This window comes from Eleginops maclovinus, chromosome 14 (genome assembly GCF_036324505.1).
Source record: "Eleginops maclovinus isolate JMC-PN-2008 ecotype Puerto Natales chromosome 14, JC_Emac_rtc_rv5, whole genome shotgun sequence".
Classification (NCBI taxonomy): Eukaryota; Metazoa; Chordata; class Actinopteri; order Perciformes; family Eleginopidae; genus Eleginops; species Eleginops maclovinus.
Genome location: NC_086362.1, coordinates 15,178,998 through 15,196,923, shown reverse-complemented (window position 1 = coordinate 15,196,923; position 17,926 = coordinate 15,178,998). Strand labels below are relative to the sequence as shown.

The window sequence follows — 17,926 nt, the reverse complement described above, 5'->3', positions numbered from 1 at the left end:
CTGTAAACACTGTAAAGCCCTTTCATGTACATTTGTAACTTGTGATATTGGGCCTTATATATAATATTTGATAGAGGTATGTATATGAATACAACCTTGCCTGTTTTCTAACCCACAAAACCTCCTGTTCAATTGTAAAAAACATCACTTTCCAGATCTATTCAGTATAGCAGGCTGGACTTTTGTTAATAAACAACAACACTAGTCATGGTAGTCAAAATCACAAATATGGCTACTTTCTGGTTAAATCTGCCATTTTTAATCCTGAAATATCAGAAATAGACTTAGCGTCCTCGTCAGTAACCCCCAAAAACCACTCCACATTGGCCATGATGCTAATAAATGGTAATTGACCCAACTTGTGCTAATTGTGCCATTTGCACAACATATGCAAGTTAGCATCCGGCAGTTTCTATGTGTTGACGACCCGACTATACATTTCTAACATTGTCTTTGGGGTACTCAACATTGCTAGGTTCACACTGCTTGCAACTACACTATATGGTGTAGAAAATGATTCACAACACGTGGGTTTGACTGTTTTGAATTTTTTAATTCTGCTATAAAGAAAATGGTGCATGGATTTGAATATTTACAGTACCTCAGTGAAAATATCTTGTAGCTTTAAATATTTGTTGAAACATGCAGATACAAAATGTGTAATATAATAAACATAAAATAGTTGATTTTAAAAACGTATGATATCCTATGTCATATGACAGTATTTGACTTCTTCTGCATGTGTGTGTGTTTCTTTAAGTCCTCCTTCCTCTTCCTGCTGCTGTGGCTCTGCTGCAGCCTGTATGTTCTTCTGGCCTGGACTCGCTCCTTCTGCAGGACCTCAGTGTCATCCAGGATCTCCAGGCCGGAGAGCTGACTGATCACATATTGCCTGAGGAGGAGAAAGACAGAAAGTGTGTGCAAATGTCTGCTATTTCATTTCAATCAAAAGTTTGAAAAATTAGCCCATTGTTTCTGCTGACTGCAACTCCAGAACAGTGTTTTACACAATTCCACAACCTGATAAGATGCAGATTGAGGGATTGAGGGATGACCGATTATGTTTTCTTTGCGAGCAGATTGTCAGGGTTGGGGAAACAGGACCCAAGTGCAGTAAATCAAGGGGAGGGAGGTAAGGGTCCAAACAAAAAGCAAGCTTTATTCAAAAGCTGTTGACGAAAACACGAAGCAAGGGGAACACAGGACATGAAAAACACTTAGCTTCAGACATGAAGGGTGACAGGAACAGGCAGGTATCTTGGACAAGGTGCCAGGACAACAACCTCCACCTCAACGTCAGCAAAACAAAGGAGCTGATTGTGGACTACAGGAAGAGGCAGAGAGAGGCACACACACCCATCACCATCAACGGGACTCCTGTGGAGAGAGTCAGCAGCTTCAGGTTCCTCGGGGTTAACATCAGTGAGGATCTGACATGGACACATCACACCAGGGCCATATCCAAGACGGCTCGACAGCGGCTCCTCTTCCTCTGCAGGCTGCAGAAGTTCAACATGGACTCCAGGATACTCTGCAACTTCTACAGGTGCACCATCGAGAGTATCCTGACTGGCTGCATCACCGCCTGGTATGGCAGTTGTACCGCCCTCAACCGTAAGACTCTACAGAGTGTGGTGAAAACTGCTCAGCACATCACCAGGACGGAGCTGCCATCCATGGAGGACCTCTACACCCAGCGGTGTAGGAAGAAGGCCGGTAGGATATTAAAGGACCCCCATCACCCCAGCAACAATCTGTTCTGTCTGCTGCCGTCTGGCAGACGGTACCGCAGCATCCGGAGCAACACCACCAGACTCAGGGACAGTTTATACACAGGCTATATGACTGCTGAAATCTTAGCTCTGTGAATGTCTACTCACATCTGTTTACAGTACACACACATATATATATATATATATATATATATATATATATATATATATTACACACATCTGCCATACACATCTGTTTATAATACACATATCTTTATATTATACATATCTGCCATAAATATCTGTTTATATATAATATATGCATCTGTCTCTACCTCCTCATACAACAGTAAAAAAGTATTTAAATTACTGTACAGTATATTTAAATAATTTCTATTTATTCTACATATGTATATATTTTACATCTTTACACCTCTACTGTTGTTATTGTATATATTATTCTCTCTTTTTGCACTATTTTATTTATCTTATTTGCACCATGTATGTTGCGTTGTTGGAGGAGCATGGGACATAAGATTTTCATTGCCAACATACGTTGTATATGCTGTGCATATGACCAATAAAACCTTTGAACCTTTGAACCTTGAAGATCAGGGAAGAAATGACGACGACCGAACAACAGACAAAAGGGAAACAGGGACTAAATACACATGGGTAATAACAAGACAAGAGACAGCTGGAAGGGGGAGGAGAAACACAGGGGCAGGGGTGAACACAATGACATTTCAATACAATATTACAGCACATTTAGTAGAGAGCTTAGGTTATTTCCAATCAGGCACAGGAGGGAAACGCAGACAGGAAGTGAAGTGGGGAAAACATTTCAAAATAAAACACAACACAAGGACATGACAGACACGAAACAAGGATCATGAAACAGATCAAATCATGTCCAATACTCCGTGATCTTAGAGTGCACATTAAACATTTTAAAATTGAGATTACAGTGGCTTGCTTGGCCGCCGAGTGGATAATGCTAATGAACTGCTAACATTAAGAACTTGTTAAAGGACTTTAAAGACATGTCAGTGGAGAGGGCTCTGGGACTTAGTGGCCCTCTAAAGTCAGTCTAAATCACAGTGTCAGCTCTTCTAAATTTCAGAGATGAAATTGATGGACTGTTGCTTCACAGTGTTCTCTACCTCTCTGTTGGTTTTATATTACTGTATGTCATTTTTAAAAGGTGGATACGATGGGAGTTTGGGACTTTCTATAACATGCTTCTTTCACAATGAAAACATATAAGAAATACCCATTTAGGATTTATTTGACCACACTCTGTCTATTTGTGTCTGCAGTATGTTCCTTTAATGTATTATTCACTGATGTCATCTGATATTTGGCGTGCTTAATCTGTTCGTAAAACAACAGACTAAATGTCCAAATTTAAATTAGCTAGACATCTTTTCTCAGACTCCTCTAGCACACTTTTGACAAAACACACATCAGCTTCCCCTGATGGACCAGACGGGGGCGCTATGGGATATGTTAACGTGTGAAACTCAGCAGTGGTCTGCTTTGATGGATCGTGCACATTTAAAATTAACATGTTCACTCAAGGTTCCGTCCAGCTCCAGAGAAACATCTGTACAGTGTTGAGACCATTAAGACCATGGTATTTGTACTTGTACCTGAAAGTGCAAATACCATGGTCTTAAAATACTCCACTGCAAGTAAAGGTCCTGATTTCAAAATTCCACTTGAGTAAAAGTACACAAGTATTAGCATCAAAATCTATTTAAAGTAATCATTGAGCAGAATGGATCTTTCCAGCACGTTATATTATTTTAGTTATTAATTAATGCTGTTTTTATTCAAGTAAGATCATTTCAGTATTCAGTAGGCCTACCAATTTAGAAAATTGAAATACTGTGTACAATAGTACTACAGAACTGCAGTATACCATATCAGCATTTCATGTGTTTTTATGTGTACAAAGTAACAAAGTAATAGTAAATGTATGATATTCACCTCGAGAAAGTAGTGGAGTACAAATATGTCAAAATAGTACTTAAGTACAATACTTGAGTAAATGTACTTTGTATTTAAAAACCTCGTGTTGGATCAGATTGCTTATTGGGAAGATTGTTTTTCCGGAATTTAAAAACTAAAAGGTCATAAATCCAAGTGAAAACAGCATACAACCCTACACAATTACTAAAGAGTATTTGTTTTGTACTTTTAGATTTCTTACAACCCTGGTAAAAGGGCTTTCTGCTCACCTGTAGTCTGTGTACTGGTTCAGACTCCCTCCATTGAAATAGCTCGGTGCTGCTTCGTTGTTCATCATACTGAGGATCCTGAGAGAGAGAGACATGGAATCATAATGCGGCGTGGAATAAATCATCCTGGCATAGAAACAGGATTCCAGGTTCACTTTATGTTGGGGAACTTCCGCCGGATTTCCTCCACGAACACGGGCAGGTTGTTGATCTTGTTCTTGTTGATGCACAAGGTGGTGACACTGGCCATGAAGGGGAACTTGATGTGGGAGGTGTAGTTGTTACAGTCCAGGATCAGAGTGCTGAGTTTCTCCAGCTGCCCCAGCAGAGCCGGGTTCCAGAACACTGAATGAAGGACAACACACTCCCACCACTCAGGGTGCTACCATCTTGCAAAAACTAAATATTTGTTTAAACATTAGCAGCAGCTGTGTCAGTTTCTTTTTACATGGCAAGACTTCATAAATGTGTCTTTAAAATATGACTGACATATTTTTACTGTTATTGAAAATAACACAAAACCTATAGAATCTGTCGACTTTTTATTATTTTAGGATGAATTTAAACAAGTCTGATGATGCTCTGTATATAAACAGAACAATAACAAAAGAACCATGTCTTTATGATGTACACTCTGAGATTCCCTTGGAATGAAGAGTGCATTACAAATTAAATATATTATTATTATTATTATTATTATTATTATTATTATTAATTAACTAGAAATAGAAATATATTAGGTAACTTGATAGCCTTTATATAAGGAAGTTTCATATATTGTTCAATATCTTTGAGGAAAACAACAGAATTAAGTTCTGTTTTTCTAAAGTGTATATTTGGTAAAAGGTAAGACTAGAACAGCACTCCTTAAACAGTTTTTAATAATTGTATATAATAATAACAAAAGGACTTTTTGGGCAAGATGTTCTTCTTCAGCATTTATTCTCTATAAATATAGGAATACATTTTTCTTCAATATCAAATGTATTATTACAAAACTATTGTCCTATTGACTTTTCATAAGAAACCAACACCGCATTTTCCCATGATAAAGTTAAACCTGCAACAGTATTGCCAGGATTTCTTAATGCTAATGCTGTAAAACTGATACTTCTCATCCTTAAAAGAGCAGTCTGTTTGTTATTAAATGTGTCTTTGTACTATATGGTTGTGGAGTCTTACTTGTAACACACACTGTAGATTGTGGATGTGTAAGCTCTTCCATTGTGTTCCATAATCTTCATTTCAAGTGCATGTTGACTTGTGTTAGCTCATAAGAAAAATACCACGTTCCTGTTTCTTGACATTTACCTCTTCAAATAAGAATTTTATTACATTTACACTACTGCTTCTGTTTATATGACACATTCAATGTTTTTATTGAAACTGTGTGCTGGTCCTTAGTCTTTAGCAGCGGTGGAAGAAGTACTCAGATCCTTTACCTTAATAAAGGAGCAATATTACATTGTAAATAATCTGTTTTAAGTAAAAGTCCTGCATTCATAATTGTACTCAACTGAAAGTACAAAAGTGTTGGCATCAAAATATATCTAAAGTACAAAAGTAAAAGTACTTATTTTCCAGTATGGGTCATATCAAACTTTAAAATATGAATTGTCTGTATTATAATTATTAAATGCATTAATGTCAAGTTAAAGGTAGGGATTATAAGAATTCCTTGAAATACTGCAGCCTATAATAATGATGTATATTCTGTATCATAAATACATATCTGCAAAGTAGCAAGGAACTAAATAAGTGAAAAAAGTGGAGTAAAAAGTAGAACATTGCCTCTAAAATGTTGTAAAGTGAAAGTATAAAGTAGCATAACATGAAAATATTCATGTGAAGTTCCTCAAAATTGTACTTGAGTAGATGTCCTTGGTTACATTCCACCAGTGGTTTTAAAACATATAAAACATGTTATTCTACAAAGGATTCACAGTCCTGCATGGTTTGCTGGAATAGCCTATCTGGGGGGGGGGGGGGGGGGGGGGGGGGGGGGGGGGGACAAACAGCCTCTCACGAAACAAAGGAACGCTGAGTGGTTCTCTGATCTGACAGCTCCTGCTTATTATAAAAGGATACTCATCCAGCAGGTTGTAGCTGAGGTCCAGCACCTCCAGTGTGTCAGTCTGGGGGAGGATGGTCTCATATGGGATCTCTGTCAGCGCCTGGTAAGCAAAGGAAAGCCACTGGAATCTGGAGGGTGGTTGGCTGTTTTGGCCTGAGGCGTAGGGATCCATGACAAAAACCCTCAGCAGGGAATCCTCTCCAGCTCCTCTCCTCTCGTTTTGATAGAGATTAGGAGAGTCAGATGATTATGTCATCATCAGACCCTTGATAAACAACAGCACAATGGACGTTAATAGAAAGGAATGACTCACAGTCTGATGATACAGATAGTGAAGACATATTGGTTTAATGTAATTATTAGATGAATATAACAAATGACAAATTATTGTCTACAGGCTTACAGCATGCTGCATTTACAAATGCACTGCACAGAGGGTTAACATAACAATATTAAAACCTAATCAATGCACTCATATAGAATAACAAAGCAAAAGCAAATAACTGCTGCATATGGGCATTCAATACATGTGAAATGATCTTACAACTGTATTTACAATATGAAAGGGGCAATAGAGACACTGAATATGTCATGTTTTAATGTTTAAAAAGCTCTTTATTTTTCTCTTATTGCCTGTGCTGCAGCACCTCTTTTCACCTTCTGTCTAAAACCAGAACCCAGTCAGCTATATGCACAAAAACACACTACAGGAAAGGGAAAACACCATCATGTAAATTAAGAATGTACATAAATGCACAAATTGGAGCATTAGCACTCGATGCTAGTTCAAACAGATTGAATGTATGTGATGTGTATAAATGGTTATGCTATAATATAAATAATATAATAGATAGATGAACTCAGACGATTTCTAACAAGCATCAGGTATGATTTCTGTTAAAACGGCAAGAGGGACGGCAAGGGAGAGGGACAGGATGGCGTGGGCAAGGGACTCCCTATCTTTTTTCTAAAATTACTGTTTACATCATATGCACCTGCATATGTCCCTCTGTGAGGGCAACTAGAAAAACAATAAGAGTTTGTCACAAAAGGAAAGGTATACACCAAAAAGCCAAACAGGGTGATTTTAAGAGATCAGGTGGAAACTATTGGGAAGATCGGTATGTACAGAGAATGTTCCAATCTGAAAAATACTTCTGAAGTGTTTTCAAAACCAGTTCAGTAATGCAATTAAAAATAACTGTTTTCTTAATTTCGTGAATTTCTTACACATCACATTTACAATACAAATGACATGATACATTATAGATGACTTTCGTGGTTTTTCTTAAATAAAATGAACAATTTGACATTTTTGTGAAAATACTTATTTTCCAACAACATAGAAGATATTAGTGTAAAGACTGGAAGGAGGGGGGAGACACCAAGCATGAGGACAAAGCACCACGAGCCCTGGAACTGCAGCTACAGGGTGTGTTATGTCACCTGAAGGCCTATTTAATCTCAAATGTACTAAGGGTGTTATTAAGGAGTAAATGCTGAGACTGATATTCAGATCAATATAAGTTAAACTAGGATTTTATCGGATTGTAGATGACTTGGTGTTGCCTGGATCGGTTTGTGTCCCGTCCTCACTCAGAATTGCCTCCTCAGTTCTCGCAGTAAACGCACACACTTGAAAGAAAGTAATTTATTGCTTTTTTTTTTTTGTCTTTTAAGTTCCACACTTGATCCAGATTTGTTTGTATTTCCACGACAGGGTTACAGACAACATCAGCCTCTTATCAAGCCTTTTAAAAAATAAAAATAAAAAAAAAATTTAAATTTAAAAAATGAGGTTTAATATAATATAGAGGTTTAATATAATAATATTAAAATCTAGTCAATGCACTCACCACATACAATAACACAGTAAAGCATTTCCAAGCAAATAACTGCTGCATGGCATTCAACACATGTGGAATTATCTTACAACTGTCCTTACAATATTAAAGGGGCATTCTGCTCATTTCAGGTCCATATTAGTATTTTGAGCTTCTAATGTGACATGAATCCATGCTTTTACATTGAAAAAGCTCTATATTTTTCTATTTAATATAGTATAAGTAAAAATGATTAGTCAGTGTTCTTCACTGACTATGCATTGACACATTGTAACTATATTTCTGTGGTGAATCCTAAAAGTTTCAACACTTTCCTCTAACTCAGGGGAGTCCAAACTACGGCCCAGGGGGCCAAATGCGGCCCGCAGGCCATTTTGAATCGGCCCTCTGCAAATTCTAAAAGTATAATGCAATATGGCCCAAAAATTAAACATTTGCTTGTATATTGTACTTATATTTTATATTGTACTTCTCAAATATATATGTTCAAATATATTATATGAGCCCAATTTTCAAATAAATTTAGTCATTTAATATTTAAAACAGTTTCTAACAAATAAAAAAAAAAAAAAAACGTATTTCTATAACAAGCTTGAAATTGAACCTTCATATTTACTCTTATTATCAGCAATCTGAGGCTTCTGTTTTAAGGAATGAGCTGCCAACAAAATAAATGAAACCCTAAAGAGAGATGGGATGTAGGCTGTTTTTTCGGAAAGCGTTTTCAAGTATCGCGCATTATTCACCTACATTTGATTTGTTTTGGTAACTTATAACTTAACTTTTGAGACAATATTCACCTCTATAAGTGGCCCATCTCTCTGTATATTTTTCTGTATGTGGCCCTCGGTGAAAAAAGTTTGGACACCCCTGCTCTAACTGGTGTACCAAATGCATCAATTTGAAACACATTTTTATCATTTATTCAGCCATAACATGTAACATATTTCATTTTGTCCGGGTAATCTGTAAAACATTAATGTTTAAATCTACATTCTGCATGCACATTCATCACGTATAAATCTGTTCAGTGGAAGCTTGACTTACCGAGTTGAAGAGGCTGTATGTTAAGGCTGCATGCTAACCTCTGAGAGCTGCTCACAGTTCAGATAAAAGGCCCTCTTTCATACTGCCGTGGGAGATCACATGATGGGGATAATCACATGCTGCTTGTGGTTCACAGGACCAACCGGACCAGCTTTAAATAGCATGTTGAATTCTCAAAAAGGGAAAAACAACTTCAGTGGCTTTTAAAAAAGAGATGTCAATATTTAATATTGTTTCACTGTACCCAATGACGGGTGGATCAACATAAACAAAGACATGTTGTTAGACTGAGAAATAGCATGGTCTCTATAATTTCGATATTTTTGTAGTAATGTTCACAATCACAGTTAGAGATCAGATTTTTCCTGTAAATACTGTAAGAATATTTCTTAAGTAGAGCCCTTTAAAAGGAAATTCAAAACAATACTTATATAGATAAAAATGGAGAAAGAAAATAATATAATACAGATTAGATGTTTGATACTGTAAACTATACAATTTTAAACTGTAGAATTGGACCCCCCTAATTTTTCAAACAAAAGAAAAATAGAAAGAAGAAAATCCATTCTAGCTTAATTTACACAATCAGCTATTTATTTTGATGTTTTTTCTGTTCACACTGCGAAATTCAGCAAACACATGTATGATAAAATAATAAGGTTTGAAATCATATTGAAGGCATAAAAGAGCTCAAACTAATCTTCATACTGTAGAAAAATATTGAAAAAAAGACACACTTTCACATAACGGATGTTTTGTCCATGTCTGTATTGTGTTTTCTCTGTTCCCACAGCAGACACTTATATTTTGGAGTCAGCAAGTCTGGAAAATATACTAAATACATTTAAAACAAACCTCTTGTGAGCTTTTCATACTGTTTACAACAACACTTTCAGTGGTTAATTTGAATAAATGGCGTGCAAACAATGTCTCTTAGTGTAGCAGATTACTCATCAAACAGTAATGTCACTTATAATAAATGATATGAACATTTCAAGGAGAGTTCCTCTGGTATTGCAGTTTAAATGTCCCGAGGGTCAGGATTCCCCCTTCTGGAACACCACAGTGGCTCATAGCTGTGATGCTGCACACACTGCTGGTTCAAGTCCTTATGGAACACACAAAGTGATGCCCTCGGCCAGTCTTGCAGTCCCTGATTTGCCACTTCGCCCTTCTCCACACCAGGATGCACTGTTTGCTTCCCTTCATTTTTGACCGAGGGGGTTTCTTTCTCCAGTTAGTGTAGCTGACCGGCTCACCCCCCACCCACTCCCAGCGCCCTCGGCCTTCCCTGTCATTCAGGCCTTAAACAGAAGGACAGAGACAGCCAGTTAGAAGGTTTAAATTATGCTCTGACAAACTGAATCGTTGACGTTAATTAAAAGTTTTATGTCAACAGATTCTAAAAAAATGAATTAGGTTAATTGAAAGCAAAAATATAAAGTACAATTATGTGTAATCTGTTGACATCATACATTTAATTAAAGTCAACGTTTCAGTTTAAAACAAAAATAACTAGGATAAGAAAGATGAATGTGTTGAAATGAGTTTTTCAAATGACACAATATGTTTAACCAAATACCTCAATATTATTATGACAACTTTATTGTTGACTACTAGTGCAATTAATAAAATGTGTTCACAAAGAGATTTCTGATAAATAACCATTTGTAATGTAGATATAAAGACTTAGTGGGTAAAGACAAATACAGCCTTTAAAACCAGGAAAGAACAAAACTTCATGCCATATTACGATATCAGAAACCTATGATGAAGTCCTGTATCAAGATATTTATATATGGTTGATATAATGCCCAGCTCTAGTTTAGCATAAAGTGATTGAAAGATACCCACCAATCCAAAATGGTTTTCTTCCTCCGAAGTCCCACAGCCAGTCCATGTCCCCTTTAGAGAGAACGCTTGCTAGAGTGCCTTTATATCTGTAATCAAAAATGAAAATGGGGGAGAGTTGTGTATTAAAGGATAGTACATACAATTCAGATTATATAGTTTTTATGTGTGACAGACAACTTGTCAGAATGTGTACCTATATGTTTTGGGCTTCATTTACTCTGTGTGTTTATCCATTAACACACTGATGTTTAAGAGCTGCGTGTTAGTCCTACCTCTCCCTGCATGCCTTGTTAGCTGCGCTCCATGTGACCTTGTGCTCAGTGCGGAGGGTGTAACAGTGGCCACTGTGACAGGTCCAGCCCTGAGGACACTTCTGACCACTCACCATCTGCGATTCAGGACGAAAGGGTATTGAAGGGAAATGTTGTCATTTGAAGATAAAGATAAACATTTAATGAGGAAATTATTTTAGAGGTCCATCAACATCCTTCAAGCAAAACTGTCAAAAGAATCACCCACACAAGTATTATTTACCAACATTTCATATGGGAATCAAATCCACAGGATTCTATCCTGGATACACTAGTTTTCAGTCATTCTATGTTAACATCATTCATTTGGAAAACTTTGATTTTCATTGCTATGCTGACGACACTCAATTATATACTTCACTATTTCAAAAAAGTTCAAGCAATAAATGAATTGTGATCAAACTTTACAACTCAGAACATGTACACGTTTTATGTATTCAGAACATAAGTAAAACAGAATTGGATACATTTAAAATATTGTCACCATCAGACATCTTCTCTCCAGAGCCTATTAAAGTATGTTCCTTCGTTGTGGAATTTTATTACCTGATCATTTGGTGCCCAGGGTTTCCAGGAGACACCGTTGCAGTGAAACAGCTGATTGATGGTCTGGTTGAAATGCAAGAGTCCAATCAGTTCTGGTACACAGGGTTTGGGTACAGAGATATCAGCTGTAGCCTGTGAGCCGTACAAATGAACAGGTACATGTGTTTAGTTCTGCTTCAGCTGGAATACAATATGTTTTACCACAATCATCAATCCTAAAACTGTGTAAGTAGGACATAGGAAGTATCAGAAGAGTAAAGGTCAATATATACAGTATATATACAATATCCCCACATCAATAACAAATTACATCCAGGAAAAGCTACAAGAAATGACCAACATATATCAGCATGTTATTGTAGCTTTTCCTAACATCTTTCTCTTTGACAACACATTTATTCGTGTCATTAAACACTGGTTAAAATTGTACTCACCAGTCCTTCAGCTGGTGCTGTTTTTTGAGGTTTAGAGATCTTTCTTTTAGGACTTGATTTTGATTTATTAAACACAGCTAGCACCTGCTGCTGTGCTCCTCTGCTAACCACACGAATGTTTGCCTTTCTTCCCTTCCTTGACGGAGTGTTGTCGTCCTCTACTTGCATTTGCATGATGCCATGATACTGTAATAAAGGAGACAGCAAGATTAAAGAATCCTTATTTTTGTGGGTTTTTCCCTTTCCTGTAGTGTGTTCTACAGGTTTTAATGCATGTAAATGGTCTGCAAAGGCTAATATCTTCTTATTTTCTTATTTTGTCTTATGTGCTATTTATAATAGGTTGCATTGTTGGAGGAGCTCTGGACCTAAGCTTGTCATTGGCATAACTACACTTTAGTTACTGTGCATATGATAATAAAAATACCTTTGAACCCCTTGAACCCTTGAAATCTCTGTATTCCCTCCGGAGGGAGTTATCTCCCAGACACTCCCCCCTTCCTTAAACACCTCCATTGGACTCCTTTGTTTACTTCAGTAACATAGTGACAATCATGGTTGGGGGGGGGGTTGACCAATCACAACAGAGCCAGCCAGCTAACCAAACAGAGCAGACTGGGCTCTGGTTTCAGACAGAGGGTGAAAAGAGTTGCTTTAGCACAGGCAGTCTGAGAAAAATAAAGAGCTTTTTAAACATTAGAGCATGGAGAGAGAGGCGCTTAGTACAAATATGAATCTGAAGATGTGCATAGTATGTTATCTTTAAGACTTTTCTGGCTTATAACATTATGTCAGATATGATGAGCTGCTGCTGCTTACCGTGTAAACAGTGTCCGTCCCGTTGTGTAAGACTGATGATGGGGCAATCTGAAAAATGAAACTGTTTTAAGCTGGAAGAAAGCTGCAACAAATAGTGAAATATCTACTTAATACAGTTACATATATTTAGTTCTGATCCTTAAGAACAGGGACTTACAGATTTTGGATTGCCAAGAACTTTGAGTTTCTTTTTTGGGAGATCTGCAGCAGGCCTGGACAAACGGTCTCCACGGCCCCAGATTATTGATTGTGTTCCAAGGGGCAGTTTCTCTAGATGAATGGATCCATGCTGGGGGTAGGAGTCTGACCGAATCTCTTTTCCTACCAGAACAGGAGCCTTTGGATCCTGGTTCAGCCAGTTCTGTCCTGTGGCGTTTTAAGTTTGGACAGACATGTAAAGTGTCTTTGGCAGAACATTAACTCCCTAAGTAGTTATGTTATACAGGATATTAAATAGATTCTTTATTTGAAATATTTATTCTAAAATTTTTGTTTGGTAAGAAAGCATCTAAAAAATGTTGATAATATCAAATAATAAAAAGTTGAAAAGCATCTTATAAAATCTTGAAAATGACACAGCCAAAGGTTTATTTACCTCTTCCCGAGTCTCTAATTTTGACCTGAGCCTTGCTGATGTTGCCGATCACCGTGCCTTCAGGAGAGATCAGCAGCACTTCAAATATCTCCACAGCCTCTTCCAGCTGGTCCTGAATAATCTCAGTCTGCCAGCTCCTCTTTGATACTCCTACAGAGACAGAAACATCAGAACTTTCACTAGAACTGATTCAATTTAAGAAATGCCTGTTGTGTAGCTTTGATTTTGAAAAAGACTTTGAATAACTGACACAGTTACGGTTTTACTTGTAGAAGTAGCAACGGTCTTACAGATTCACACACAGTTTTGCTTATGTGGGCTTTTTCATCCACTTCTTGTACTCAGATCTCCAATTTCACCTGTTTTTTTTTTTGCTTACTTCTCAGTTGTGGTGATCAGAAGTGGTCTTGAGAGTAAAATAGAGGTTTGTGTAAACTGTCGTCATAATGCTACAGTCAACATTTAAAGTAAACACACATGTCTAGGAATGAAAGCTAACCATTCTCCTTCTGTTTACCATGGATATGAGGAATGGTCACTTATATGGCTCTCTATGGTATCATATAAAGATCAGTATGGCATATCATCTCCTCCCATATTCAGTACGACCATCTGTTGTTTGATTAAAGGTGCATCATTTCTATTGAGCAGGTTGCTAGTATGGGTCAAGCAATAAAACACTGGAGCCTACACTTCCCACAATGCACCTCTGTATTATCTTTAGCCATACCCTGCATGAAAATTCCTGACGTATTTCAAGATAAACCCCTCTTGATTGAAACAAAGGCCTTTCGTTGAAATGTTGTCGTCTCCAAGCCTACAATAACCCTGATGACATCATCATGTCCGAGGCCACAGATGGCTTTCTAAAGGCTGACTAGAACTAACCATGATAAGTAAGCCAACTGTATGTGTAAATCTGTGGGCTGATCAATGAGGACAAACCTGGATCAAACTGAATGAGGGAAGAGGGGCTTATGAGGAAGTCTTTCCCAGCTGTTGCACTCACTTCCTTCACCTACGATAAAGAAACATGACACAGAAAGCGATCTTTAAATTTGTAAGAAAAAGGACAAGCATCAGTGAGTTAAGAGCACTTGCTTTTCAGACCTTGACAGTGATATATGAAGACTCTGCCAGGTTTCCTTTCCGGATGATGTCCACAGACAGAGTTCTGTGCTCCTCACTGACAGAGTACTCAGGCTGAGACAACTCCACAGTGGACCAGCTCAACTTCAGCCTGCAAAGGCAATGTCAAGACCAAACAATGAACTCTGAAACCAAATTCTGAGTGAGAGAAATCAGTGTCACAATGTATTTCTTACATGTGAGGGGGCCCAGTGTTCCCTAAAGGATCGGACACGGTGAACTCCAGACTGTCTGCGAGGGACTCCCTGTCAGGGTTGATGATGTAGGCAATAGTCCTTTTATTCAGCTCCATCTGAGAGAAGCGATATGGTACAAAACCCCCTACAAGAGCAAAAACAAATACATGGGTTTTTCACTCTAAGCTAAGCTGTGATTGACTTGGAAATAAAGTATATTTTGATTAATAAATATTATATTTATTACTGGCTGCTGTCTCTTAATTAGACAATTCCACTGTAATGTGTAATAAAATGAATAAATATGTTCATAGCTTTGCAATCTATAGTTCCACCTTTGATACTATCGCCTGGATGCTATCTCACAACTGTTAGTGGTACTGGATGTGTATTTTGTAAATGTTGTAATAATTAATATTAAGCTATCTTTGGCTCTTTACTTGCTCTAATAATGTATATTTCCCCTCTGTGGGACCAATAAAGGGATTCTGATTCTGATTCTTGACCTGTAGTCATGTTTTCGAGGTATCCAAAGTACGGCTGGCGAACAATGCTGAATATCAGCTCATCTTCTCTGCTGTCGCTGTCCTGGGCCTTCAGCTCACGAGATGACACAAAGATCCCATGTCGTCCGTTGCCAAGAGGCTCGACTTTCCAAAGAGGGATCAGCTTCACAACCTCGGGATAAGAGTTGTCCAAAGGCTTGATCTGAAATTATATATGGTTTATTGATTAAATAAAGATTGGTTAACATGAACAGCATACAAAATGTAATGTTTGGATCTAAAATGTTGTGACATAACCTATTACAAAACATAAATTGAACTATCTGTTTTTTGTTTTTTTAACTGCACACTGACATAGCAGAGCACCGATGATGCTTACAGCAACATCACACCTTCGGTCTACTTTTTTCTGATTTATTATCATTGTTTTTCAAATCAAAGTTGGAAGTGACAAGGTGCTCTATTTTCAGCATGTAAGTATAATGTAAAAAAAAACATTGCTACATAGCTACATTGAAAAAGGAATACTTAAGCCTTGAGGGGCAAATTGAACTCTATCTTGGGTGACCAAATATGCGGTTTGGTGTATGCATTTTTGCATATGATGATACTTGTCATCTTAGTCTCAGTCAACATAAGTGGGAAATGAAAAAAATGTTCAATGTTTGTGATACATTTTGAGCACCTTCTGTGACACATGACTTTATAGTCCTGGAGAGAACATTAAGGTGACCTTGTACAGGCTAACAGACCCACTTAACATTTACATCCTGTCAAGTTTAGCCTATGTATTTATTTCACTTTACTCCAAGAAACTAACAAACAACAAAACATCATTGCTGCTTAAAGCAAAGAAATAGACATTTTGAAAGAATAAATAACACAGTACTTCTCTCAAATGAACAGCTGCACCTTTGCTCAAGTAAATACACTCTTGTTCTATTATGACCATTAGCTCATGGCGGCTAATGTTAACAAGTTTGTCAGTTTGCTGACTTTTGGCTTGTGCTTCATTTTAGCTTTTATCATTGTCACCATATGGCAACTGGCTATTGTTTTCGCTTCCCATTGGCCCAGCCATATTGTAAGGGTGTGACCAGCTACAGTTTGCTGGAGAGGTGTGACCATCAGAGTACACCCTTTATCACCTACTGTACATGCACTGGTGGAATGTAACGGAAATATTGTACCTGAGTAGAGAAATGTATGTACTTGAACTTTACTTGAGTATTTTCACTATGCTACTTTTAACTACTGCACTACATTGTGTTGCCAAATGTTGTGCACAGACACAATATAAATCAACAAAATACATTATCATATACAGTATTGTTATAGGGTAGTGTAATACTGAAGTGATGAATATATTAAAGCATCAATAATTACAATACAATCATTTAAAATATATGGTGCCTAAATGGACCATTCTGCATAATGAGTACTTTTACTTTTGGTACTTAAAGGTATATTTTGATGCTAATACTTGCTTTATTTTTGTTTAACTTCAATTTTGAATTCAGGACTTTGACCTGTAACTGAGTATTCCTACACTGTAGTATCGCTAATACTTGAGTAAAATACCTGGGTACATCTTCCATCTCTGCTTACCTGAATAGTGAAGAACACGGGTTCAGTGTGTAGCTTCCCCTCCAGCAGGAAACCCCGTCTGGTGGTGTCAGAGGCGGTAAAAGCAAACCGGTCGATTTGTGATGCACCCCCGTCGTGTTTATATGTCACCTCCATCTCGTGTATGTCTCTCTGGGTGAAGTTTGAGCCTGCAGTCAGAGTGGTACCAGCTAACAGCAGCCTGCCGTACTGTGGAGCCTGAACCAGGACAAAGGTCAGGGCGCTGGGGGGAGTGTCGGGGTCGGACAGGACCAGGCAGTCTGGGCCCAGGATCATGGAGGAGCCTTGTGGAGCTGTGATGCCTTTGTTTGAGGACAGAGACGGCAGGATGCGATCCACCATCTCCACCGCCATCTCAAAGCTTCCATTCCGGCTGGTTCTACCGTTACTCACAACAAACCTGCCAACACACAGCAGACTGCGGTTAAATTAATCACAGGAAGGAATGCTTATACAGGAAAGGTTTGAATAGGGAATCAATACTATTTAATAAGCATCCTCCGCATTGATTACACGATTACTGCAGATGAAAAGAAAGTTCAAGTATTTCACCTTAGGAGCTCTTCTGAGGCTAAGCTGCTCTGTAAATAACTTTAATCTTTACCAGGATTTAGTCCTGAATTCTTAGAACAGACCAACATTCCAGGAGTGTTCCTAGAATGTTGACACCTGGAGCAACTCTTTGAACAAGGAAGCTTTGAGGTGATTGGTCTGGTGATATATTCAGTGAAGAATGATGTTAAACTATTTGATTTACACAGGTCATGATTAAATGTCTCTTTCCATTTCAGTCAACTTTCTATTTAAGCAGTTGGTAATACATCCAAGTTCTACATGCTTTTAGGATTATTTTAAGGGTTTCTTGCGGGACACAGGCAAACAGTGTATTGAAGTGTATAAAGACAAGCACAAGTATAGACAAATAAAGTATTAAATACAAGAAGTGGTGCAAAGTGAAAAACTATAAACATGATATTTTACCCTGGATAT

General features: G+C 37.7%; 2 protein-coding genes across 4 annotated transcripts in view; both read right to left on the bottom strand.

Moving 5' to 3' along the window:
* Window positions 1-587: 587 nt before the first annotated feature.
* On the bottom strand, window positions 588-9,273 carry LOC134876020 (leucine-rich repeat-containing protein 72). Its single transcript, XM_063900843.1, has 5 exons — window positions 8,921-9,273; window positions 6,044-6,294; window positions 4,111-4,293; window positions 3,956-4,033; window positions 588-892 (listed from the first exon to the last, which is right to left on the bottom strand). The coding sequence occupies exons 2-5, from the start codon at window positions 6,199-6,201 to the stop codon at window positions 712-714; spliced, it is 600 nt and encodes a 199-aa protein (XP_063756913.1). The 5' UTR covers window positions 6,202-6,294; window positions 8,921-9,273; the 3' UTR covers window positions 588-711.
* A 396-nt stretch (window positions 9,274-9,669) lies between these two features.
* Window positions 9,670-17,926, bottom strand: part of frem1a (Fras1 related extracellular matrix 1a) — a 45,622-nt gene continuing 37,365 nt past the window's right edge. The window contains exons 25-37 of one of the 3 annotated variants that reach the window (XM_063900841.1): window positions 16,919-17,336; window positions 15,311-15,512; window positions 14,805-14,949; window positions 14,590-14,719; window positions 14,425-14,497; window positions 13,480-13,629; window positions 13,042-13,250; window positions 12,885-12,932; window positions 12,066-12,251; window positions 11,632-11,763; window positions 11,047-11,162; window positions 10,775-10,860; window positions 9,670-10,224 (exon numbers count right to left, since the gene is read on the bottom strand). In XM_063900841.1, coding sequence (XP_063756911.1) covers window positions 10,022-10,224; window positions 10,775-10,860; window positions 11,047-11,162; window positions 11,632-11,763; window positions 12,066-12,251; window positions 12,885-12,932; window positions 13,042-13,250; window positions 13,480-13,629; window positions 14,425-14,497; window positions 14,590-14,719; window positions 14,805-14,949; window positions 15,311-15,512; window positions 16,919-17,336 — 2,098 coding nt within the window. In that variant the 3' untranslated portion in view covers window positions 9,670-10,021. Of the gene's footprint in view, window positions 10,225-10,774; window positions 10,861-10,967; window positions 11,163-11,631; window positions 11,764-12,065; window positions 12,252-12,283; window positions 12,688-12,884; window positions 12,933-13,041; window positions 13,251-13,479; window positions 13,630-14,424; window positions 14,498-14,589; window positions 14,720-14,804; window positions 14,950-15,310; window positions 15,513-16,918; window positions 17,337-17,926 lie in introns of those variants that run through there. The other 2 variants (XR_010167319.1, XM_063900842.1) reach the window with 2 other exon arrangements.